The 26,958-nt window shown below is 48.4% G+C and overlaps 1 protein-coding gene across 2 annotated transcripts in view; it reads right to left on the bottom strand.

Annotated features, from left to right (window-relative positions):
* SKAP1 (src kinase associated phosphoprotein 1) overlaps nucleotides 1–26,958 on the bottom strand; it is an 88,590-nt gene that overhangs the window by 15,077 nt on the left and 46,555 nt on the right. For both annotated transcript variants that reach the window (XM_088179661.1, XM_088179662.1), the window contains exons 5-10: nucleotides 4,198–4,275; nucleotides 3,486–3,569; nucleotides 2,873–2,997; nucleotides 2,440–2,503; nucleotides 1,738–1,899; nucleotides 27–83 (exon numbers count right to left, since the gene is read on the bottom strand). In XM_088179661.1, the coding sequence (XP_088035787.1) occupies nucleotides 27–83; nucleotides 1,738–1,899; nucleotides 2,440–2,503; nucleotides 2,873–2,997; nucleotides 3,486–3,569; nucleotides 4,198–4,275 (570 nt within the window). The remainder of the gene's footprint in view (nucleotides 1–26; nucleotides 84–1,737; nucleotides 1,900–2,439; nucleotides 2,504–2,872; nucleotides 2,998–3,485; nucleotides 3,570–4,197; nucleotides 4,276–26,958) is intronic.

The raw sequence follows: 26,958 nt of genomic DNA, 5'->3' as shown, positions 1-26,958 counted from the left end.
GGAAATCCTTTGGATTGGGATCTTACCTTCCCCGCTCCCAGAATTCTCCTCGTCCTCTGGAAGTGGCACCTCCATCTCCTCATCTGGGGAGGGAAAAACAGCAGGAAAAATCAGGGAAAAATAGTGGAAAAATCAGGGAAAATCCAGGAATGTTGCAGGTCCAGCAGGCCCAGGGCTCCAAGAGAATCCTGGGAATAAAAAATTCCCAGCTTGACTGTGGAGAGAGGAAGTATCGGAGAAGATTTTCATGGAAAACAGGAATTGTTGTGGACACCAGGAACAAACCAAATCTGTGAATTCTGGGTGTTCCCGTGGGAAGAGAGGTGCCTGGGGAAAAGGAGAATCCTTGTCCATGGAAAACCCATTTCCCATCCAGGGAAAACCCCTTCCCATCCCTGCCCATTCCCAGGCACATCCCCAGTAAATCTGGAGCTGGAAAATCCAGGAATGGGATTCATGGGGACAGGACCAGCCCCTCTCCACCATCCACGGGTTTTCCCGGCATCAAATCCGATGGATCCAGAGGTTTTCCTGGAATCAGGCCTGGGAGTAAAGCTCTGACTTCCCAATCCCACCCAGCACTTGGATTTTCCAGGTTTGAATCCAAGGAAAAAGCTGGAAAATCCAGGAATGGGATCCATGGGGACAGGACCAGCCCCTCTCCACTATCCAGAGGTTTTTCCTGGAACCAAATCTGATGGATCCAGGGGTTTCCCTGGAATCAAATCTGATGGATCCGAATGTTTTCCTGGAATCGGGCCTGGAAGTGAAGCTCTGCCTTCCCCATCCCACCCAACACTTGGATTTCCCAGGACTGAATCAAAGGAAAAAGCTGGAAAACTTTGGAAAATTCAGCTTCTCCCTCCCACCCCACTTTTGGGATCCTCATCCCGGGTGGCTCCGGAGCCGCCGGCGCATCCCGGGAAGCTTCGGAATCTCAGAGGAGCCAAGTTTTTAATGGAGCAATTTGATTCAATTTTCCAGTCGATAAAATTCCCCGGCAGCGCTCCGCGCTTCCGAACGGACACCTTCACTCCTGATTTAACATTCCCATCGAATCCTTCCCGGGAAATTGGAAAAATTTATCACCTGTGAAATTTTATTTGGCCTCGGCCGCGTCTGTTTTTGTAAAACTTCATTAACGCCGAGGAAATTATCTCTCCGTGGCTTTTCCCGGTTTTTTTTTCTATTCCCGTCTCCTGGGTTTTTTTCCGTGATTTTTGGTCAGGAGGTAGAAGGAGGGAGAAGGGAGAGGAGGGAGAGTTGGGTTGGGATTTTTCCTGAGGTTTTTTTCGGGGTTTGGGATGAAGGAAGATCCATGAGTTGGGTTATCCCGGGAAAGCTGGAAAGGGTAATACATGGAAATCCATGGAAATCCGTGAAAACCCACGAAAATCCATGGAAATCCATTAAAACTTATGGAAAACCTATGGATATTAACTAAAACCTCATGAAAACTCATGGAAATCCACAGAAATCAATGGAAGCCTGTGGAAACCCATGGAATTCCATGGAAATCTATGAAAACCCATGAAAACTCTGAGAGCTGCTCCAGCAGAATTCCTGGATCTGAAATTCCCAGAAAAACAAGGTTTGGATTTGGGAGATCCATCAAAATCTCGGAATAAACGAACGGGATAAAACCTTGGAATTCTGGTGGGTTAAAAGCGGAGATGTGGGAATGGCCGAGGTTTCCTCCAGTTTTTCCAAGGAAAAGTTGGGAATCTGGGAGCTCACCTGGCAGCACCTCATAGATGTCGTCACCTTCCAGCTCCGTCTCTTCCAGATTCAGGGTGGAATTTTGGGAATTGTTCATGGAATCGGAGCTGTCCCGGTCCTTGGAGAGCTCCTCCTCCTCTTCCTCATCCTCATCACAAGGAATGGTCAGGGAGCTCAGGTCTGCCGGGAAAATGGGAAAACGGGATGGGAAAGTGGGAATTCTCCAGATTCCAGTGGGGTGGGATTGAGATCCAAATCCTGTGCCTGAGAATGAGCAAAACTCCAAGGAAGAACCCCAAGGAAAGATGGAAAATCCCTGGAAACGACCCCGAACAGGCAAAAAACCAAGGAAAAACCCAAGGAAAGATGGGAAATCCCAGGAAATAACCCCAAATTCAGAGATTTGAAGGGATAGAGCCCGGGGTTCCAGAGGTTCTGGGAAGTTCCAGAGGGTTTCTGGAATTTTCTCTGTCTCAAACTGGAGCAATTCCATACAAACCTAGCTGGGAGAGAGGGAAAAGGGGATGAAAATTGGGAATTCTCCCAATTCCAGAAGGGTGGGATTGATCACCTAACCAGACAACAGAAAACTGGGAAAAAAAACAGGGAAAAAACCCAAGCAAAGCGGGAAAATCCCAGGGAATGACCCCAAATTCCGTGTGGGTGGATGGAAAACGCTTCCCAAAGATCCCAAAAAACCAGGAGCTGCTCCAGACTCACCCTTGAGGAGGAACTGGATCTGCTCCACCCAATCCTGGGCCTCGGCCAGGCTCGGAGCTGTGAACTGTCGGGAGAATCCGTTATCCCGGGATTTGGGATTCGGGGTGAGGGGACAGGGATCCACTGTTCCCAACCCTGGGACACTGGGAAAAGCCATTCCCGGGATTTATCTCCTGGCTCTGAGTGGGAGCAGAGCACAGCCAGGATATCCCGGGAAAATCCATGAAAATCCATGGAAATCCATGGAAATCAATGGAAACGCTATCCCAGGAAAGCTGAAGGGCCTAATCCATGGAAATCCATGGAAGCCCATGGAAATCCATTCCCATTTTCCCCCCAAAATTCCCATTTTCGTCCCCCAAATTCCCATCTTTTTCCAGCCTGAAATTCCCATTTTCCCCTCCAAAATTCACATTTTCTCGCCATTTCCCACCTCGTAGGAGCGTTTTCCGGGACAGACCAGCTGGAAGCAGCATTTTTTCCGGGAATCTTTCCGGAGCTGGGAATCCAGACGAGCCTGGTAGCGCTCGATGGGAAAGGAGCCTTTGGGCTGCTTGCCTGGGAAAAGGGAATTGGGCAAAAATTGGGATTTTCCAGCTTTTTTTCCACCCCTGGACGCGGAGCAGGGGGGTTTATCCACAGAGGGAAACTGAGGCACAATGCTGGAAAATTCCGGGAAAGGGGAATGTCCAGAAAATTCTGGGAAACTGAAATGGACGGGAAATGCTGGGAATGGGAAATGGCTGGAAAATTCTGGGAAAAGGGGAATGGCCTGAAAATTCTGGGAAAGGGAAAATGGCTGGAAAATTCTGGGAAAGGGAAATGACCAGGAAGTTCTGGGAAAGGAAAAATGGCTGCAAAATTCCAGGAAAGGGAAATGCCAGGAAAAATCTGGGAAAGAGGAATGGCCAGAAAATTCCCTTTGCCCCAGTGGAAGAAAACCCAGATCCAGCCGGGATTTCTCTTTCCAGGAGCTGGGAATTGTGGTTTTCCATGGTCAGATCCCTCTTTTCCAGCCAAAAGTCGGGAATTCTTTCCCCACTCACTTCTCTCGTTGGCGTAGTAGAGGAAATTCCGTTGGGTGAGGACGCACCAGCGCTTGTGCCACTCGGAGCCGAAAAAGCTGGGCTCTGGAAAATGGGGGAAAAAACGGGAATAATCAGGAAAAACCTGGAAAAATCAGGAAAAGCAGAAAATACTCCTTTTTTTTATTCCTTTGGGATGCGTTTCTCATGGATTCGATGCGGCCAGGGAACACGTTTGGGGTTAAATCTCCGGAAAATGTCGTTAAATCGTAGATTAGCGGGAGTTAAGCCAGGCCTAACTCCGAGCTCGGCTCGGGGAGAAGCCAGGAGCTGTTTGTGCCTCTTCCCATAAATAATTCCCGAGAAAATCCCATTAGGGAAGGGAATAATTTGTGGCTTTCACGGGAAAGGGGAGATAAGGCCGAGGCTGATTCCGAGCCCGGCTCTTATCTCCACATTAAATGTGGGATGATCCCGAATCCCTGGAGCTTTTCCCGGCTTTTTCTCCTCATTAGTTTTGCCCTCCAGGCCTGGGCCGGGTTTAATTTAATTCCAGGATTTAATTTGGACGCTCTGGAAAACGAAATGAGCCCAGCAAGGCATCGGAAAAACCTGGAAGCTCCTGCCAGTGGAAATCTGTGGATTTCCTGTGGTTTTTTTGGCTGTAAATTTGGGATTTTCCCAAATTTTGAGGTGGCAGCCCCAGATGTTGTCCTGGAATTCCAGGTTTTACCTCGGGATCTCTTCTCCAGGTATCCTTGCTTCAGAATATTCCCGGAATACGGGACAGGCCGTGGGATCTCCTCCAGGCCTGTGGGGAGCAAAGCAAAGGAAAATCTTGGAATTTGCTATTCCCACATTCCAAGGTTTCCAGCCCCTTCTTTGGGGAAGCAGCACCAGGGGTGGAAATCCCAGGATTTGGAATAGGGAATAAGGTCTTGGAGTTCCAGGATTCAGCAGGATGAGGCTGGAGCTGCCCTTTTCCCTGGAATCTGGTTGAGTTATGGACATGGAAAACCCAATTTCCATGGAAAACCCAATTCCCATGGAAAACCCAATTCCCATGATTCCATGTCTGGCCTGGATCATGGCTCTTCCCATGGGATCTCATCCCGTAGCCTGGAAGGGCTCTGCCATTCCCAGCTCATCCCAAAAAGCTGGGAATCCTGGGATAGCGGGAGGTGACCCTGGATGAGCTTTAGGATCCCTTCCATCCCAATTATCCCATAAGAAATCCATATAAAAATAAAAAAAATACGGAAATAAAAATATAAAAATATATATCCATAACTTGAAAAATCCCTGGAATTGCTCCCCTGTTCCCTCTCTTCCCCAATCCCAACATTCCGACCCCAGCCCTGCCCAGCCGAGCCCTCCCTGATCCACAATGAGCCGGAAAATCCTAAATCATTCCCTAATGGAGCGTCCATCCCATCCATCAGCGGGCGGGAATTCATCCCCATTAATTCCCTAATCCATGATAAACTTCCCGTCCTTTCCTGTCCGCGCGGGGACTCCGTAAATCCCGACTTTTGCTCCGGCTCCAGCGGAGCGTTCAGGTGTGCCCCGACCATTCCTCGTTAGCCCGACGGCCTCATTTTCCCAGGAATGGCCTTGGAGGCCTCGTTTTCTGGGAATGGTGAGGCCCTGGAGGCCCCATTTTCCTGGGAATGGCCTTGGAGGCCTCATTTTCCCGGGAATTGAGAGGTCTTGGAGGCCCCGTTCCTGAGGCAGCAAACTCGGAAATTCCACAGGTGGCAGATTTGGGAATTTTGCAAGTGGCAAATTTGGGGATTCCAGAGGCAGCAAATTCAGGAATTCCAGAGGCTGCAAACTCAGGAATTCCAGAGGCAATAAATTTGGGAATTCTAGAGATGGCAAACTCGGGAATTCTGGAGGTTGCAAACTCAGGAATTCCAGAGGCAATAAATTTGAGAATTCTAGAGATGGCAAACTCGGGAATTCTGGAGGTGGCAAACTCGGGAATTCCAGAGGCAGGAAATTTGGGAATTCCAGAGGCAACAAATTTAGGGAATTCCGGAGGCAACAAATTCGGGAATTCTGGAGGCAAAAAACTTGGGAATTCCAAGATGGCAAACTTGGGATAACTCCCCACAATGGGGCAAATCCAAGGGGGATCCAGCATTTGTTGGAATTCAATCCAAGACGACATTTGGCAGAGCTGGGGAACAACTTCCATAAATCCCGGCTCATCCCGGGAATCCGCAGAACTCCGGGATCACCTCTCTGCCCCCGCATCCGGCCGGGAAGCGCGGCCGGAGCTCGCCCGCGGCTTTTCCATGTTCCTGATAAGGAACTCATCCATCAGGGCCGGGGGGAAGGGAAAAGGGCGGGAAGGGGGTTGGATTTATCGGGAATGTGTCATTCCGTCCACACGCCCCGCGGGATAAATGGATCCTCCATCATTCCCGGCCGCTCCGCACCTGCGGCCGCGCGCGCTCCGGGATGACCGGAGCCAAGGGTTTGATGGATTTCCCCCGGCTTTAATGAACGTAAACAAACAAAGGAGAGAGGGAAACATCAAATAATTCCCGTGACAGCTCCCAAAAGGAGCCGGGAGAGCGGGAAGCGCTTCCCAAAGGGAGCCGCGTTTGATGTGGGATCGGGATTTGTAAACAGCGGCAGCTCCGGATCGCGCCTTATCCAAATATTTCCCTTTCCCAGCGCCGGCTGAAAGTCGGGATTGACGGCTTTGGACTCTTCAACTTTCAGCTTTCACCCCGCGGCTCCGGAGGGAGGGAGAGAGGGAGAACTCCCCCCTCATTCCTGCCGGAATTTGTTCCCTAATTTCTCCTTGGAAAAGCTGATATGGGGCACCTGGAGATCAAAGTCTCGGTGCTGCTTTTCCTCCCAGCATTCCCGGTTTTCCAGAGGGTCCCAAACCCCTCCAAGGAACTCTTGACCCCAAAGGAGGGGGGAGTGGGGAGTGACCCCAATTCCCGAATTTCCCCTTGGAAAAGCTGCTATGGGGCACCTGGAGATCAAACTGGTCCCACTCTTCCAGCCCATTCCCAGTTTTCCAGAGGGTCCTGAGCCCCTCCAAGGATTTCTTGGCCCCAAAGGAGGAGTGACCCCAATTCCTGCCGGGATTTGTTCCTAAATTTCCCCATGGAAAAGCTGCTATGGGGTACACGGAGATCAAACTGGTCCCACTCATTCCCAGTTTTCCAGAGGGGTACACGGAGATCAAACTGGTCCCACTCATTCCCAGTTTTCCAGAGGGTCCTGAGCCCCTTCAGGGACCCCACGGCCCCAAAAGCAGAGAGTGGAGGAGGGAGAGAGGGAATGGGAGGGATGAGCCCCATTCCTGCCGGGATTTATTCCCAATCTCCCCATGGAAAAGCTGACGTGGGGCACCTGGAGATCAAATCGGAGCCCCTCATTCCCGTTTTTCCAGAGGGTCCTGAGCCCATCCGGACACCCCTCATCCATCCCTTCCCTTTTTTTGGGCTCCATGGTCAGGAATCAATCCCAGAGGGATGAAGCTCCCCCGGCCATGGATAATCAGGATTTGGGATGCTGAGCCATGGCAGCAAATCCCAAATCCCGGTGGGATCCTCCCACCCGTTTCCTTATTCCCGACAGGAGAAGCAATCCCAGGGAAAACCCTAATTTTTGGGGAGCTGAGGGTGTCACAGAGTGGGAATTCCACGTTTAATCCCGAGTGGTGACGGCGCTGAAATTCAGGAATAAAAGGAAAGGAATTAAAGAACCTCCCCGCCATAAATATCCCGGGAATTGCCACCCAGACTCCGGGGTTACATCCCAGCTCTTTAAAAACACATCCCAAGAAAATCAAGCACTTCCATCACCTTCCCGGGAATATTTACGGCCTCTGGGAAGGGCTCGCAAGCAGAATTCCCACTTGGAATTATCAAGGAGCCGGCAAAGGTCAGCGCAGGGATGGACTCGGGTGAAGGATTTCCCTCCCGAGATTCCAAGGCCGGGACATCCCAACCCTGGAGCTGCTCCCAAGGGATTTTCCAAGGGGTTTGGGGTCGCGTTCCGGGGCAGGAATTCAGGCAAGGGCCGTGTCATTCCAAGATTTTGCCACAAGGAAGCAGCAGAAGCTCAGGATTGGAGTCGGGAGCGGGAGCGGCCCTGGCGGCAGCGGCAGCAGGGGGCTGGGATCCCAATTCCCAAATTTCCCATCCGAAAAAGAGACTGGGAACACCAGCTGGGGTCCCAATTCCCCAATTTCCCATCCGAAAAAGGGACTGGGAACACCAGCTGGGGTCCCAATTCCCAAATTTCCCATCCCAAAAAAGGACTGGGAACACCAGCTGGGGTCCCAATTCCCCAATTTCCCGTCCCAAAAAGGGACTGGGAACACCAGCTGGGGTCCCAATTCCCAAATTTCCCACCCTAAAAAGGGACTGATCCCTAAAATCCCCTGTCCCCATGCCTGTCCCTGTCCCTGACTCTCCTTTTCCCAGATTTTAGGGTGGCAGCTCTGTGTCCCCATTCTGGCTCCTGCTGGGAATTCCAAGGGAAGAGAGGTCAGGTCCCTGTCCCCATCCCTGTCCTTTTTCCTATCCCTGTCCCTCCAAACCCCTTTCCTCCATTTTTGGGGTGGCAGCTCCGTGCCTCATTCCCACTGGGAATTCCGAGGGAAGCAGATGGGGGCTGGCAGGTCCCTGTTCCTGTCCCTGTCCTTGTCCCTGTCCTTGTTCCTGTCCCTGTCCCTTTTCCCGTCCCTGTCCCTCAAAACCCTTTCCCCCTCATTTTAGGATGTCCGCTCTGTGCCCCATTCCCACTGGGAATTCCAAGGGAAGGTCCCTGTCCCTTTCCTTGTCCCCATGCCTGTCCCTTTTCCCATCCCATCCCATCCCATCCCATCCCATCCCATCCCATCCCATCCCATCCCATCCCATCCCATCCCCATCCCTGTCCTTGTCCCTGTCCCTTTTCCCATCCCGTCCCTGTCCCTGTCCCTGTCCCTGTCCCTGTCCCTGTCCCTGTCCCTGTCCTTGTCCTTGTCCCCATCCCTGTTCCCATCTATTTTCCCGTCCCTGTCCCTTTTCCCATCCCCGTCCCTGTCCCTCCAAACCCCTCCCCTCCCATTTTAGGGGTGCCAGCTCCGTGCCCCATTCCCGCTGGGAATTCCCATGGCAGCTCCAGCTCCATTTCCCTCCTTTCCCCTCTCCTGACCTCATCACTTTTCCCCCCCCACTCTCCAAAAGTGCTGACCGCGCCTTTCCCGGGAATTATTTATCAGCGGGAGAAATGATTAAAAAAATTATTGGGAAAAAAAGGGAGATAAAACAAAACATCGATCGCTGGGGCCGCATCCGCCTCTGGAAACGCTGGGAAGTGACAGCGGATAAAGGATGGAGGGCCGGAAAAACAGGGAGCAGCTTTTTATGGCAGCTCGGATTCCCACAAAGTCATAAATCCAGGATGTTATGGATCGGGAGCTGGTTGGGAGAAGCTCCAAGTGGGGTGGGTTTGGGGGAGCTTCGGGTAGAAATCCAGGTGGGATCAGGGCTCCGCGACCCCAAAATCCAGGTGGGATCAGGGCTTCAGGACCCCAAAATCCAGGTGGGATCAGGGCTCGGGATCCTGGGGGAATATTCAGCCCCCATCCCAAAATCCTGGCTGGAGCAGAGCTCCAGGAGCCGAAATCCAGTTTGGATCCAGGGGGGCACTGGAGCCTTTTCCCAAAATCCAGAACCCTAAATCCAGGCAGGATCAGAGCTCCAGGACTCAAAATCCAGGCGGGATCAGGGTTTAGGGATGCAGGGGGAACACTGAAGCCTTTTCCTAAAATCCAGAGATTTGGGATTAAACAGAACCCCCGGACTGTTCTCCCATGGGAATGCAGCCTCTTCCTAGCCCGGATCTGAGCCGGGACGATCCCAAACTTTCTCCTCGGGGCCGTTCCCTCATTCCCTGGGAAGGGAGGGACAGGAACATCACCGGGAATTTGTAACCCTGCGTGCTGAGCTGACATTTATGGGAAATTGGGAAAGTGAGGATTTTATTGCTCTCTCCGTCAAAAACTGCAGCTCCATGCGAGGCCCGGGAACCATGGGATCGATATCCCAGCCTTTAATATCCCAGAAAACAACAAAAAAAAATCATTATCCCGTTATTTTTATTATGGAGTTATGGCTGAAAAATGGGAGCTGGGGGCAGTTTCCATTTCCTCCTCTGCTGCCTCGGGATCAAATCCCACCCGGATGGGAAGTGGGATTTGGGTGGGGATGGGAAGGGGCTGGTTCTGCTCCGGGTTGGGATTTTGGGAGCCCCAAAGCTCGAGGATGGGATTTTGGGAGTCCCAGAGTTCTGGGATGGGAGTTTTGGGAATTCCAGAGATCCCCAATTTTCCGGGATGGGATTTTGGGAGCCCAAACCTCAAAGATGGGGTTTTGGTTCCTGGGAGCTCTAAAGCTCCAGGATGGGAATTTTGGGAATCCCAGAGATCCCCAATTTTCCGGGATGGGATTTTGGGAGTCCCAAAGCTCAAAGATGGGGTTTTGGTTCCTGGGATGCATCCCGTTATCTCGCCTCCCATTCCAGCTGCTGGGAGGCTGGGATTGGGACAGGAAATCCCAGCCTGGAGCACACCAGCACATCTGGGAAGTCCTGGGATTTATGGAATGGGGGAACACAAGGAGAGCCAAATCCTCAATCCCCCTTCGGAAGCAGGAGTGGGACGGAGCAGGGATGGTTCCTTAGGATCCATCCCATTATCCCACCTCCCATTCCAGCTCTCAGGGATGGATCCCGTGGCCTCCTTCCCAATCCCAGGGACATCCCAGCACACGTGGATTCCCGGGATTTATGGGATGGGGGAACATGGAGCCAACACCTCCACCTCACTCAGGAGCCAGGAATGGATCCGGGCTGATTCCTTGGGATCCATCCCATTATCCCATCTTTTTCCAGCCTCCATGGGGGTCACTCCAGTGCCCGGAATGCCGGGATCGGGGTGGCAAATCCCAGCCTGGAGCAACATCCCGGCAATCCCCGGGAATCCTCTCCGTGCCCTCTTCATTATCCCATTCCCAGCGGGAAGTTCTGAGCTCCTTCCCGGCTCCCGCTATAAAAAAGTGATGGATGGCCGGGAAAGCTCCGGGAGTTCATCCATTCTCCCATTAAATTTTCCTTTAATTGGTCTCGGAGTCAATCAGGAACTCTCCGGGCAGTGAATTAAGGAAAAAAAAAAGAAGAGGGAAAAATCCACGGAGCTGGGGGAGCCGGAGAGAGGAGTCTTTGTGCTGTTCGGGGATTAAAAAATGCTGGATTTGCTTCCAGAGGGGCTGGAATTCCACACCGGGAGACTCCTGCATGGATTGAGGGATCTCTGGGAGCGGGGAATCAGCAAAGTGCTGCCAAAGAACCGAAAAAAAATCCTTGGAAAACACGAGGGGATCTGGGTGGGAGGGACAATAAAGGGAGAGGGAGGGTGGGAATGAATCCATGATTTTCCCGGGACTGGGACAGCATTCCCGAGGCATGGAAAATCTTTGGGAATACACAGCTGGAATTCCTGGATTGGTGGGCAAGAGCAGCACTTGGAAGCACCTGGAGACCCATCCCGAGTTTTCCAGGAGTACTCCAGGACCAATTTACCACGGAGAATTCCTAAAATTCCACTGGAAACCTGGAGAGGGAAAAGCTGGGATGGTCACAGGGCTATTGGGGATATTTCAGGGACATTCCAGGGCTGTTCCAGGGATATTTCAGGGACATTCCAGGGATATTCCAGGCCCATTTCAGGCCCATTCCAGGGATATTTCAGGGATATTTCAGGGATATTCCAGGGCTATTCCAGGCCCATTCCAGGCCCATTTCAAGGATATTCCAGGGCTATTCCCAGCCCATTCCAGGGCTATTCCCAGCCCATTCCAGGCCCATTCCAGGCTCATTCCAGGCCCATTCCAGGCTCCTGCCTGGACCATCCCAGTGGGAATCCAACTCCCCCATACCTTTGCAGACGGGTCCAAAGTTTGGGATTGACTCATCCCAACCCCACCCGAGCCAGGGCAGGATCTGCCCTCCTGGAATGTTCTTCTCTTCCCACTTTCCCCATTTTTTTATGGAATTTCATGGGGGAAACTGAGCAGAATTAACTTCCCCACCTTCCCTATTTCTTACAGAATCTGAAGGAGCAGAATTAATCCAAGTTCTTCTCTTCCCCATTCCCCCTTTTTTCATGGAATTTCAAGGAGCGGGATCAAACCGTGTTTTCTTCCCCATTTCCCCCTTTTCCTCCCCTTTCTTATGGAATTTCAGGGAGCGGGATCAAACCATGTTTTCTTTGCCATTTCCCCCTTTTTTATGGAATTTCAAGGAGCAGGATCAAACCTCTCCCTGCCCTCCACCCACCTCCCACCCCTTCCCAGCCCTGGGGCTCAGCTCCATCCCGGGGGAACACCGGGATCGGCTCCATCCCGGGGGAACACCGGGAACGGCTCCATCCCTCCTTGCAGGAGCGCTGGGAACAGCTCCATTCCCCCTTCCAGGAGCCCTAAATCTCCCGGCGGGAGATTTACGATTCCCATTCCCGTTCTTTACTGCAAATCCAATCGGGCAGTAATGGTGGAACACGGGAACGCCGTCACCCAGGGCTGATGGCTCCCATAAAACCGATGTCATTCCAAACGGATGAGTTTATAAACGGGAACAAACCCTCGGCGCTGACAGGAACATGAAACCCATTCACCATTTAAACACTTCCCATTTTTTATTCCCGGCGCCTCCGAGTTTGTTCCGAGGATTCGCGGCTGCCGGGGAGTGCGGCCGGGTGGAGGGGATGGGGTTGGAATCTTAAAACCGGGCTTAAAATCACCCTGCACCTGCTCAGTATCCAGCAGGATTTATCCACTTCCCGCTTTGGAAAAGTTCCCAGTGATCCCAAGGTGTCAAAAACCCCAAAACCAGCCCCAAAACCAGCCCTAAAACCAGCCCTAAAACCAGGCCTAAAATCACCCCGGACCTGCTCAGTATCCAGCAGGATTTATCCACTTCCCGCTTTGGAAAAGTTCCCAGTGATCCCAAGGTGTCAAAAACCCCCAAAACAGCCCCCAAACCAGCCCCAAAACCAGCCCTAAAACCAGGCCTAAAAATCACCCCGGACCTGCTCAGTATCCAGCAGGATTTATCCACTTCCCACTTTGGAAAACTTCCCAGTGATCCCAAGGTGTCAAAGTCCTAAAACCAGCCCTAAAACTCCCTTGGATCTCAGCATCCAGCAGGATTTATCCTTTTTCCACTTCGGAAAAACTTCCAGGAACCCAAAGATTCCCCAAATCCCAAAACCAGCCTGGATCTCAGCATCCAGCAGGATTTATCCTTTTTTTCCACTTTGGAAAAGCTCCCAGCGATCCCAAATTATCCCAGGATCCCCCAAACCCCAAAACCAGTCCTAAAGCCAGCCTGGATCTCAGCATCCAGCAGGATTTATCCTTTTTTTCCACTTTGGAAAAGCTCCCAGCCATCCCAAATTCTCCCCAGATTATTGCCATGGCGACGGGCGGGAACAAAACCCCGTTCCAGGTGTGTTTGGATTGTTCCTCCCGGAAATTTTCCGCCCTCTCCGGGGCTCTTTCTGCACCTCCTCATTTCCCAGAGCAAATATTGATGGAATATTGTCCTGGAGCTGAGGGATGGGGGAAGGGGGAGAGCTCCACCTGCTCCCAGAAATCCGCCGTGTTTTTCTCCGGGAGTTGTTTTTTTGTTTTTTTTTGTTTTTTTTTTTTTTTTTGCTGGAAAAACAGGGAAAATCCCAAATATGGAATCGTGGAAAGGTTTGGGATGGAAGGGGCAGAAATCCCATTCCCATTCCCATTCCAATTCCCCTTATCCCGGGGTGCTCCAATGGGGCCTGGGAGAATTCCAGGGATTCAGGGAATCTGAATCCCAGCTTCTCTGGGAATTCCTTCCCAAAATCCCACCTGATTTTCCCCTGTTCCACTTGGAACGCATTCCCTGTGTCCTGTCATCCCAATTCCTGATGGAAATATCCGGGATGCCACCCCAAAGGATTGGGAATGTCCCTGCTGGGTGCCAGGTCCCAGGAAAAGCTGGAAAATCTCATTTTCCCTCTCCAATAACCAATTTTGACTTTCTGGAAAACTGGGATAACACCAGAATTAAAATGGGAATGAAAATGGCAGGAATTATTCCCTGTTATTCCAGGAGTTAGGATGTGAATGATCCTCGATCAGCTGGATCCAACTCTTTTCCTTGGGGAAAAAGGAGCAGGAATATTTTCAGCTCCTCCAGGGGCAGCTCCATGGGAGGATTCCTTTGGAGAGATCCCTGATCCCTGAGGATCCACGGAATCACAGAATGGGATCGGGATGGGAGCGACCTCAAAGCTCAGAACTCCAGAATTCCAGGAATTGTGAATCCTCAGGGATCTCATTCCAATCCCCTCTCCCCAAACCAGGCCGGGATCACTGACCCATGGATAAAACCATGGAAAACTGGGAAAAATAGAGGTGGTAAAAAATAATTCCCACACAAATATCCTGGAGCCGATTTTTCCAGGCCTCGCCATCCCGGATCCGGGGGCGTTCCCGGTGCCCACGGATCCCAGCGGGATCCCCTCCCTTCCTTCCTTCCTTCCCTGGGAACGGCCTGGAATCCCATCCCAAAGCAAAGGAAGCGGCACCGGAGGCTCCGGCCGTAAATCCAGGCCCATCCCATGGAAATTCCGGAGCCCGGAACGTTTCCTCCTTCCCTGAGCAAATTCCGACGGAGCTTTGGCTCCGTCCTTGTTTTTATCAGGAATGGGAGCAGCCCCTTCCCTAAAAACAGCATTCCTGCCCTCAAAAAAACAGGAAAAGCTGGAGCAGCCCCTGGATCCACCCCAGGAAAACCTTTGGAATATTTGTAGCAGCGATCTCAAAATCCTGGGATTAATTAAACCCCCGAGTTAATAGCAATTAATTAATGACAGGCTGGCGTTAATTAGGATAAGTTTTGCAAAGGTTATTCCCGTCCTGGCCAGGGAATGGATGGCCTGGAATGTTTTGAGCTGGGATTTGGGATAAAAACGGGGAATTTGGAGGAGGGATTGAGATGAAATCCGGGATTTGGGATGCTCCAGCTCCTTCCCAGATTTCAGGAACACGGGAATTTGGAAATCATCCCTAAATCTCTTTTTTTCAAGGATTGAGGCACGATTTTCCCACCAGAAAAAAATGTGGGAATCATCCCTAAATCCATTTTTTTTAGGGAACCGAGGCCCAGTTTTCCCACTACAAACCAGGAACACCCCCCCAAAAAAAAAAACCTCTGGAATTTTTCCAGGCTCACCCCTCGCTTATTTAACCAAACCATTTTTTAAAGGAAAAGCTCCAATCCCCAGGGATGGATTTTTTATCCTTTTCCATGCGGGAGCCGATGTTTTCCAGGATGAACGGCCCGAGCCGGAGCTCTCTGTTTTCCCAAGCCTTCAAATTCCACTAAATTTCCGTTTCCCTGGAAGAACTCCGCAGAATCCCATAAAAGATGATTTATCCGCCTGCGTGAGCCGCACGGAACCGCAATTTCCAGGATAAATGCCGGGTGTAAATTGTTGTTTATGTCGGATTCCGACTGTCTTTACGAGTTTTCCCGAGAAAACGGGATCTTCCCGGCTTTATTTCTTCCGTCAGAGCCTCCCCTGCCCACGGAGAAATGCTCCGGATTGGGGACATGGATGGGAATCACCTTTTTCCCACTTTTTTTAATTTTTTTTTTTTTTTTCCCGGTGGGAACTGTGGGAGTTTGGGGATTTGGGATGGGTTTAAATCAGGAGAATTTAAGGGAATTGCGGTGCCGTTCCCTGGGTTTGAATTTTAGGAGCAGCCTCTGGAAAATCCTGGTTGGGAAAATCGCTCATTCCCATCCAAAGTTTGGATACAGAGAGGGGACAATTCCTTGGGAATCTGGGTGGGAAAAACTCTTCATTCCTATCCTCATTCCCACCGGAAATCCGGTGACAACCAGTGGAGAATCCTTTGGGAAAAACTCCTCATTCCCACCCAAAATCCTCTCACAGCCAGTAGGGAATCCTTTGGGAATCAGGCTGGGAAAAATTGCCCATTCCCACCCAAAATCCGGCCCCAAAGAGCAGAGAATTCCTTGGGAATCTTCCTGGAATGCCAGGATGCAGGGATGGGAGGTGAAACCGGACAACCCCTCAGAAATCCCAGGAAAAGCAAATCCCAAATTCTTCCATGCCCTGGGAATGACACCCAGGGATGGGAAATGAAATGGGACAACTCCCAAGAAATCCCAGGAAAAGCAAATCCCAAAATCTTCCACACCATGGGAACGACGTCAAGGGATGGGACACGAAATGGGACGACCCCTGAGAAATCCTGGGAAAAGCAAATCCCAGGGAATGACCCAAACCCCAAAAAAACTCCTTCCATGGGGACACCAATCCATCCTTTCCCCACTTCCAGAGGGAAGGGACCCAACCCCTTCCTTGGATTCTCCCAAAAAATCCTCAGCACCGACACAAACCCCCAGATCCAAGGGAACTTTTCCTCCAGCGGAAAGCCGGGAAAAGGTCAGGGAGCGGGAAAAATAATAAGATTTTCTAACGGCTTCCTTCGGAGCAAAATATTATCCGTTCTCCCGCTTTTTTTCCGGCTTTTATGGAAGGAGATTCTGCCAATTCCAAAGAAAAAGGAGGATTAAAATGAGCTTCTGCACCTTCGGGGGCCCATTTGGAAGTTTTACTGTACGGAGCTGACAGGAAAAATCGGGAATTAATATCCCGGAGCCGCTTCCGAGCTGCAATAGCAATTATTGGACTCCGTGTCCCTGGATAAATAATGGGGCCATTCCGCTAATTAGCTCCGACGATCCCGGCTCCGTGGAAATCCTCCCCCGCCCGGAAAAACAAGGCCGGATTTTTTGGGAACGGCGGCTTTTTTCCCACCTGGGAAAAAAAAAAAAATAAAAAGTGGGGGGGAAAAAAATCGTGGAAAAATCCCGGGAGTTGTTGCCGTGTAGAACGGGAGGTGTCGTCAGAAAAATGGGGAATTAAAAATGTTGAGGAGTGGGAATTGCGGATTGAAAGTTGGGAATTAAAAATGTTACGGATCTCCGGTTATTTCTGATAAAATTATCCCGGCGATTCCTGCTCCATGGAAACCTTCCCCTGCCTGGAAAAACAATGCCAGTTTTTTGGGGAATAGCAGCTTTTTCCACCTGGAGAAATGATGGGAAAATAATGGAAAAATACTGGGAAAATAATGGAAAAATACTGGGAAAATAATGGGAAAAATCTGGGAGTTGTTGCCGTGTTCGGGTGCAGAATGGGAGATGTTGTTGGAAAAATTGGGAAAGTTGATAGGGAATTAAAAATGTTATGGACTGCCGGTTATTCCTAATAAAATTATTCCAGTGATTCCCATTCCCATGCGACTCCATTAATTCCGGAGGTGTTAACTGGAAGTAGAGCTCCTAATTAATTAATTAATTAATCAATCAATCAATCAATCAATCAGCGTTCCGGGATGGTTTTCCAACTTCAAATCCTGTTTTTTTCCATTATTCCCTAATTATTTTCTGGCAACAGGAGCTGCTGTTCTCCGGCATATCCCGATTTATTCCAAGGAAAAACGGGATCTTCACCCCCAGCCCATCCTCATCCCCAAAATTCCCGGGATCCGACGCTCCCAGGGATTGCAGCCTCATCCCGGATATTCCAAAATGAAAATATTGATCCTGCATCCCAGATTTCTCATCGCAAACCCCAAATCCCAAATCCTGCATTCCAAATCCCTCATCCGAAGTCTCAAATCCCTTATCCCAAATCCCTCATCCCAAACCCCTTATCCCAAATCCCTTATCCCAAATCTCTTATCCCAAACCCCTTATCCCAAATGCCTCACCCCAAATCCCTTATCCCAAATTCCTTATCCCAAATCCCTCATCCCAAATCTCTTATCCCAAATCCCTCATCCCAAACCCCTTATCCCAAATCCCACATCTCTTTTCTAAAACCCTTAAATCCCGTATCCCAAATCCCTCATCCCGAATCCCTTATCCCAAATCTCTTATCCCAAATCCCTCATCCCAAATCTCTTATCCCAAATTCCTTATCCCAAATCCCCCATCCCAAACCCCTTATCCCGTATCCCGTATCCCAAATCCCGTGTCCCTCCCCGCTCTGCAGGCAGGGGGCAGTGGCGCCATTTCCCGGAGAACATTCCCAGCTGGAAATCTCCAAATCGGGAAGAGGAGGGGGGAGAAGGACCGGGAATGAACCCCCCAAGAAACACCGGGAATTCTGTCCCTGCACGGATCCGCAGATCCCAGAAATTCCCTCTGTGGGGCAGGGATGGAGCCAATCCCTGCTAAAATCCGGGAATGGGAATTGGATGTGCCGGGGTTTTATCCCATTCCCAGAAAATGATGGATCAGGGGATGGTGCCCCAAAAAATTCCAAGAGGAGCCCCCAATTCCCTCCCATTCCAAGTATTCCTCTGTTTTTCCAAAGGCCCCACGGATCCATGGGGTGAAATCCCATTGGAAAAACCTTTCCCGCTCCGATATTCCAAGGAAACGAATATTCTTTGGAATGACTCCGTTATCCCTTCTCGGACCCTCATTCCCAGGAATTGGAATTCCCAGGAATTTGGCATTCCCTGCTCCCACCATGGTTTTGGGATCTGTGATGCCTCTTCCCCCCTTTTCCGAGTGCTTTTCCAGGTGTCGGATCCGAGCCCGGAATTCCCGGATTCCCTGACCCTTTTCTCTCCTTAGCTGGAAAACTGGGATTTCATTCCTGCTCCTCTCCCCCTCCCACTGACCTTGGTGGGCAAATTTCCTGGGATTTATGGCAGGGAAAGGTGGAAAAATTCCATTTTTTCCATGGAAAAAAGTGGGAATGCCAGGATGTTGAGCTGTAATTCCCATTTCCAGGGAAAAAAACCCCAGGAAAACCATGTCCAAGGACTCAGGCCAGACCAAGGATTGGTTATTCCCAATCCCAATTCAAGGATTGGTTATTCCTAATCCCGGGAATTGCCAGGAGGGGAATCCAGAGCTTGGGGTTTCCGGGAGAATTCCCAAGTGGGATCCAACAGCACCAAAATTTCTGGGATAGGCCTTGGGAAAAACAGGAATAGCACCAGGATCAAGGGATTCAGGGATTGGGAAGAGGGAAAACAAGCAGAGAATTCAGGATCCTGCAGCAGAACTGTAACAAATCCATGGAATTTTTAGGGAGGGAATCCCAAATCCTGAGAGTTCAAGAATTCCCAAGAATCTTAGGACTTTGAAAATCCCAGATCCTGAAGGTTCAAGAATTCCTGAGGGTCTCGGGAACTCCAGAATCTCAAAGGTTCAAGAATTCCCAAGGATCCTGGCACCTGTAGAATCCCAAATCCTGAAGGTAAAAGAATTCCAGGGAAACCTCACTCCAGCCCTTCCCAGAAAATGAAATCCAAGATTTTTCCCCACCCCAATCCCCCCCCCAAATTCCTTTCCCAAATCCAGGGTGGGAATTCTCTGTGTGTTCACCTTTCCCATAAAAACCCTTTCCCTTAAAACTTCCTCTGGAAAAGGAGAGGAAAACCTGGATTTTCCTGATTTTTTAAATGGATTTATTCCTTTATTATTTTTAGCAGGAATGAATCATTCCTGTGGGATCAGCCCTGGAAATTCCCCTCTCCTTTTCCCAAACCCACCACATTTTGCTGTTCCATTCCCATTTCCCCCCCAGAATTCCACGGATTTTAAGGATTTTCCCTTCAAACCTTTTCCAACATTCCCAGTTTACACCAAAAACAGCGCTGGGAGCTCCAGCTGGGCACAGTTGCCAAGGGAAAATTCCCAATCCTTCCTAGAATTCCCGAGAAAAGCCGAGGCCGTGAACTCCAGGCGGCCGATCCGTGCGGAGAGGCGGGAATGGCCTGGATTTGACCTCGGCATTCCCGGCCCGATCCGTCCTTTTTTTTTACAACATTCCTTTTCTTTTTTTTTTTTTTTTTTTTTTTCTTTCCCCTTGGAAAACCGATCCCTAAAACATCCCTGACCCTGCCCCGGGAATTCATCCTGGGGAAAAGTGACGGCTCCTCTTTCACAAAGCCCCCCCCCCACCCGAATCCCAGGAAAATCCTGGAAAAAATATATGGGAAAAGAGGATGCAGAATGCAGCAAAAAAGGGAAGAGAGGAATCTCGGATCTCCTCGTGTTTCCCACTGCTGGGATTTGGGATTTTCCAAAATAAATGCTGAAAATCCTGATTTAAATATTCCCAAATATCCCTATATAAATGCCCTTAAATATCCCTAAATATCTGTATTTAAATATCCCCAAATATTCCTAAATATCCAGATTTAAATATTCCCCAACATCCCGATTTAAATATTCTTATATATCCTTAAATATCCTTAATTAAATATCCTTAAATATCCCTTTAAAAATATCCCTGAGTATCCCTAAATATTCCTAAGTATCCCAATTTAAATATTCCTAAATATCTCTAAACATCCCTGTTTAAATATCCCAATTTAAATATTCCCAAATATTCCCAAATATCCCCAAATATCCTGATTGAAATATCCCCCAAATATTCCTAAATATCACAATTTAAATATTCGTAAATATCCCAAATATCTGCAGGTATCCCTATTTAAATATTCCCAAATACCCCAAATTATCCCTAAGTATCCCAAATTAAATATCCTTAAATATCCCTAAATATCCCTAAATATCCCGATTTAAATATTCCCAAATATCCCTACATATTCCTAAATTTCCCAATTTAAATATCCCTAAATATCCCGTTGTAAATATCCCTAAATATCCCAATTTCAATATCCCTAAATATCCCGATTTAAATATTCCCAAATATCCCTAAACATTCCCGAATATCCCAATTTCAATATCCCTAAATATCCCTAAATATCCCTAAATATCCCGTTGTAAATATTCCTAAATATCCCAATTTCAATATCCCTAAATATCCCGATTTAAATATTCCCAAATATCCCAAAACATTCCCGAATATCCCAATTTCAATATCCCTAAATATCCCTAAATATCCCGCTATAAATATTCCCAAATATCCCAATTTCAATATCCCTAAATATCCCTAAATATCCTGATTTAAATATTCCCAAATATCCCTAAACATTCCCGAATATCCCAATTTCAATATCCCTAAATATCCCTAAATATCCCGTTATAAATATTCCCAAATATCCCAATTTCAATATCCCTAAATCTCCCGATTTAAATATTCCCAAATATCCCAATTTCAATATCCCTAAATATCCCTAAATATCCCTAAATATCCCTAAATATCCCGCTATAAATATTCCCAAATATCCCAATTTAAATATCCCTAAATCTCCCGATTTAAATATTCCCAAATATCCCTAAACATTCCCAAATATCCCAATTTCAGTATCCCTAAATCTCCCTCCCGATCCCATCGGCTGCTCCGTTGTTTTTTTTTATTTTATTTTATTTTATTTTTTTCCAGGGATGAAATCCCGGCTCCTTTTCCTCCCCCTCTCCCTCCCTCCTTTCCCAGGTCAGAATTCCGGATCCGATTATTCCAAGGAAAACGAGGCTGGAGCCGTAATGGAGCAGAACGATCCATTCATCCCGAGGAAAATTAGGGAAAAAAAAACCTGGGAGCTTCCTGCTTTTCCATCTCGGCCTCAGCCTGAAATCCGAGTTTTCCTGCTTTTTATGGAATTTAGACCAGGAAATTACATGGGAATCCAAATTCTGGAATAATCCAGAGGTGTTTTTCCCAGGGAAAAGTGGAATTTTGGGAGTGTCTCTCATTTTCCTGACATTTTAATGGCCTAAACCCAAAACCAGAGTTTTCCTGCTTTTCCTGTTTTTTTTTAATGGAATTTAAACCAGGAAATTCTGACACAATCCAAACTCTGGAATGATCCAGAGGCATTTTTCTCCAGGAAAAGCGGAATTTTGGGAATAGCTCTCATTTTCCTGGCATTTTAGGGATTGCTGCTGCCTCAATTTTCCTGGCTGAAAAATGGGAATGAAGATTCCCATTCCCTCCTCTGTCCTCTCCCAAAGAACATCCCTGGATGTTCCCCACACTCCCAAAGGAATTCAACTCCAAATTATTCCCCCAAAAAACCAAAATTTCCCCACATTCCCAAAGAAATTTGGCTCCAAAGCCTTCCTGAAATTTCCCCACATTCCCAGAGGAACTCAGCTCCAAAGCATCCCCAAATTTCCCTCCAATCCCAAAGAAATTTGGCTCCAAATATTCCCAAAATTTCCCCACATTCTCAGAGGAACTAAAATCCAAATATTCCCAGAATTTCCCCACATTCCCAGAGGAATTCAGCTCCAAGGAATCTCCAAATCCAGGGAGTCTCCCACTCCCATTCCCAAATTTCCCAGCTCAGCGATGGAATTGAAGCCCCAATCCCCTCTCCCAGAAAATCCAGGAGCTTCCCAGCTCTGGGATCTTCAATTCCCAAATTCCAGAGTCTCCATCCTCACATTCCCACAATTCCAGCCCAGGAAATTCCCGGGATTGAACCCCCATTCCACGAGCAGCTTTTCCCAGATCTGTCTTTCCTTGGTTTTTTTCCCCTCCTTTTCCCAGGATGGAAAACCCAGGGAAAAACCAAACACTGAAATTCCAGAGTGCAGGAATTGATCAGGGGTCCCTCTCCGACCTCCGGGATCTGAGGGATGAATTCCATTCCCAGAATTCCATTCCCAGAATTCCATTCCCAAATTTTCCCTGACAGGAATTCCATGGGCTGGATTTAAGCTCCGACCTCTTGGATGGGAGGGATGAATTCCATTCCCAGAATTTCATCCCCAGAATTCCATTCCCAGATTTTCCCTGATGGGAATTCCGCAGGCTGGGTTCAAGTTCCAACCTCTGGGATCTGAGGGATGAATTCCATTCCCGGAATTCCATTCCCAAATTTTCCCTGACTGGAATTCCATGGGCTGGATTTAAGCCTCAACCTCCTGGATCTGAGGGAGGATCTGAATTCCCAAATTTTCCCTGATGGGAATAACACAGGCTGCGTTTAAGCCGGACCTACTTGATCCCAGCCCAGCCAGGATGAGCTCATCCCAGAATTCCAGCGGCTCCTCCATCCCCTCCAACATTCAAACCACGGATGAGCCACAAAAATCCGGGAATTTTGGGATGCTGCCCTTTAGGATCAGCGGGACAATCCCCCTGGGTGAATTCTGCACCCAGCCTCGGTTTGGAATTTTGGGAATTGCCGTTTCCAAGGATACCATGCCCCATTCCCTCCCCCTGGATTCCTGGGAATTGCTCCGTGGGGATCCTTAATGGCCGGGATCCCATTTTGGGGCTCTCTCCATGGTTTTTCCATGATTTTTCCATTCCTGCTGGAGCTGCCAGAGCACTTCGGAATCGTTAACCTTGTCCCCATCCAGCTCCCAAGAAACTCTTGGAATATTCCATGGAAAAGCCTGAAATCTGGGAAGGGCTTCCTCAGATTCTTCCCTAGGAATGGGGGAAGAGCGGGAATTCTATGGGATGAGGGAAGAGGGGAATTAATTCGGGATTTGGAGGCTGAGGAGGCACCGAACTGTGCAGGAATTTTTCCATGGAAAAAGCTCCAATCCCACCCTCCCAACTCCAGGGAAGAGAACTGGGAAGTTTCAGGATCTTCCTGAAAAATCTCCTCAGAAAACCCGGGAATGATTTGGGATGAAGGAACCTCAAAGCTCATCCCATTCCCAGCTCCTCCCATGATCCCGACCTTGGACATTTCCAGGGATGTGGAATCCCGGAATTTCCCTGGGAAATCCATTCCAGCCCCTCCCCACCGTCCCAGGGAGGAATTCCTCCCAAATTCCCAATCGAAATCCAACCTCAAACCTCTTTTCCCATCCCAAAATTTTCCTTGAACCCCATTCCCAGGCTCTGCTCCAAGGGAAGGGATTTTTCCCAAATTCCCAACCCAAATTCCTCTTTTCTCCCATCCCTAAATTTTCCTTGAACCCCATTCCTGGGCTTTGCTCCGAGGGAAGGGATTTTTCTCGAATTCCCATTTTTCCCTAATTCCCAATCCAATTCCCTCTCTTCCAGCCTAAAATCTCTTTTCTCCCAACCCAAAATTTTCCCTGAACCCCATTCCCAGGAATCCGTTCCCAGGATGGGATTTGGAGCTGGGTTAGGTCTGGAATTCCCTGGAAAACCCCAGGAATCCCTGAGGAAAAGGAGAAAAATGTGGGAATGCCCCGGGAATGCCAAAGGTCCCCACCCAGGTGAGAAAAAAATGGGCAATAAAATCCTGGGATTTGTCCGGAAAAGCAATTCCAGAGTTAATCAAGGCAGAGGTCCCAAAAAAAGCGACTTTTCCCATTGATCCAAGCATATTCCACATGAAGGAATTCCCAGCTCCTGCACTGTGACCTGGTGGGAAATGAAACATCCTGGCTTTTATTCCTGACATTAATCCATGCTGGGAAAATCCATTTTCCTTTTTTTTTTTTTTTTTTTTTTTTTTAAAAAAAAAAGGAGAAGTGAATTTTCTGGCAAAAGGAAGAAAAAAAAATTACAGTTGGGAATTTTGATTTTAATTAAAAGTCTTGGGATTTTAAATAAAATTCATCAATAAATCAAAATTCCTACAAAATTCCTACAATGAGCCCGGATCAAAAATTAAAACCTGGGATCATCCCAATGATTCCTTGGGAAAAGCTATTTTTGGTTGAATTCTGAAAGGAAAAACCTGGATATTTTTGCTGGAAAGAGGATTTTTAGGGAAAAAAACCAATCCACAGGGGTTTTCCCAGGAACTGGAGCATTCCCAAATCCCAAAAGTTTGAAAGTCCAAGGTGGGATCGGATGTCCATGGATGGATCCCAATCCCAAGTTTTCCCAGCGCTGGGATATTTGAGCTCCTACAGGATCCAAGGGATTTATCCCTTCCCTTTTCTCTTGGAATTGCACAGAAATCCAAGAAAATTCCATCGTGGAAAACAAATTCCATGGCATTTATCCCAAATCGGCCAAGGGGCGGAAAAACTCAAAGCCGACGACGGCACCGAAACCCTCCAAAAACCCGGATAAAAGCCAAAATCCCGGAATTCCGGGCAGGAATCCAAGCCCACATTTCTCCTGCCCGGATCCCCACGGGGATAAACAAATTCCAGCGGCTCAAGGAGCACGGAAAATCGGGATGGAGGCCATGGAATGACCCCCGGAGAGGGCCAGGAATGTCGCCACGGCCCGGCGCTCCCGGTTCCACCTGGGCTGGCGCGGCACACCTGGAGAAATCCATCAAAATTCCGGAGCTCAGGAATGCGGGGGGGGGTGGATTAATCTTTAACCAGACCCCCCTGGAAGCCTCGGAAAATTCCCAGGAGCTGTTCCCGGTTTTGTTTGGGAGTTGGGGTTGGCGCTGCCGGGAAGGGAAGGAGCCGGAATTCCACGGCTCCGGCCGGAACTGGCAGCTCCAAGGTCAGCAGGACTCGGAAAAATGGGAGAATAAAGGGATGAAGTTCCAGGAGAGCGGCTTGGGAGGTCCCTGGAATTGTGGGATTTGGTGGGAAAAGGAGGAAAATCGGAAAAAGGACCCCGGATTTTGTGTGGGGATGGGGAAGTGGCCTCGGCCTCACCAGGAATTCCATCAGCCTGAATCCCTGGAATCCTTAAATCCCAGGAATCCCTGAATCCCTGAGTCCCAGGAATCCCTGAAATCCCTGAGTCCCTGGAATCCTTAAATCCCAGGAATCTCTGAATCCCTGGATTTCCTGAATCCCTGGAATCCCTGAATCCCTGGAATCCTTAAATCCCAGGAATCCCTGAATCCCTGAGTCCCAGTAATCCCTGGAATCCCTGAAATCCCTGAATCCCTGGATTTCCTGAATCCCTGGAATCCTTAAATCCCAGGAATCCCTGAATCCCTGGATTTCCTGAATCCCTGGAATCCCTGAATCCCTGGAATCCTTAAATGCCAGGAATCCCTGAATCCCTGAGTCCCATGAATCCCTGAAATCCCTGAATCCCTGGATTTCCTGAATCCCTGGAATCCCTGAATCCCTGGATTCTGCAGCCTCTCAAAACATCTTAGGGGAAAACAGGGAGGGTCCAGATTCAAAAACATTGGGATTTTTAAAAACAGGATTCAGTAAAATGTGATTCAGAAAAATGGGATTAAAAAAACCCGCCAGGATTCAGTAAAATGGGATTGAAAAAGAGGGGATTCAGTAAAATGGGATTCAGCAAAATGGGATTCAAAAATTCAGATCCAAAAATTGGGATTGAAAAAATGGGATTAAAAAAAAAAATCAACCAAAGCCACTCCAAAACAAGGCAGAGATGGGAATGGGATCATAAAGGAACAATCCCAAAACAATCCTGCAACAATCCCAGAACAATCCCAGAACAATCCCGGAACAATCCCGGAACAATCCTGCAACAATCCCAAAGCAATCCTGGGAACAATCCTGGGACAATCCCAAAACAATCCCAGGAACAATCCTGGGACAATCCCAAAACAATCCAGGAGCAATCCTGGAACAATCCAGGAACAATCCCAGAACAATCCCAAAGCAATCCCGGAAAAATCCTGGAACAATCTTGGGAACAATCCCAAAACAATCTTGGGAACAATCCCAGAACAATCCCAGAACAATCCTGGAAAAATCCCAAAACAATCGGGGAACAAAGGCCCTGCCCAGGGTCAGACCCGCCCCGGAACTTCCCAAAATTCCATTTCCATCCCGAGCCCCTTCCTGCCTTTCTCCAACTCCAAACCCTTCGGAATATCCACAGAGTCCAGGAAAAAAAGGGACGGGAACATCGGGATCCTCCATGGATCCTCGGAATTCCCATTCCACGAGAATCAAATATTCCATGAAAATTAAGTATTCCATGAAAATCAAATGTTCTGTAAAAGATTCAAATATTCTATTAAAAAATCAAATATTCTGTAAAAGATTCAAATATTCTATAAAAAAATCAACTGTCCTAAAAAAAAAATTCAAATATTCCATGAAAATCAAACATTCCATGAAAATCAAACATTCCATGAAAATCAAATATTCCATGCCCGTCCTTCCCCCATTCCCAGCCACAGGTGTCCCACTTGGAATAAGGAGAAGTTTTCCAGCTCTCCCAGAATTCCCTCCCTTGGAGCAGAACTGCTCCGGGAATTTTCAATTAATTTATTCCTGGAGTAGGGAATGTGCAAGGGGAGACAGGGATGGGAATTATTCCGGATACCTGAGGTGGGGGAAAAAAAGGGAATTTGTTCCAAGAGAGGAGGAAATGTTTTGGGAAGAAAGATGGGAAGAGCAAAGGATGAAATCAAATGAAAATACAACAAAATAAAATAAAATAAAATAAAATAAAATAAAATAAAATAAAATAAAATAAAATAAAATAAAATAAAACAAAATAAAACAAAATAAAGTTTAAAAATTTAAATGAAGTAAAAATAAAATAAGGAAAAACAAAATGAAGGAAAAGAAAAGAAAAGAAAACAAAATAAAATAAAGCAAAACAAAAGAAAGTTTA

This window comes from Sturnus vulgaris, chromosome 27, assembly GCF_052056855.1.
Source record: "Sturnus vulgaris isolate bStuVul1 chromosome 27, bStuVul1.hap1, whole genome shotgun sequence".
NCBI classification, from domain to species: domain Eukaryota; kingdom Metazoa; phylum Chordata; class Aves; order Passeriformes; family Sturnidae; genus Sturnus; species Sturnus vulgaris.
The sequence above is the reverse complement of the archived record's forward strand: the minus strand, read 5'-3'. Positions and strand labels throughout refer to the sequence as shown.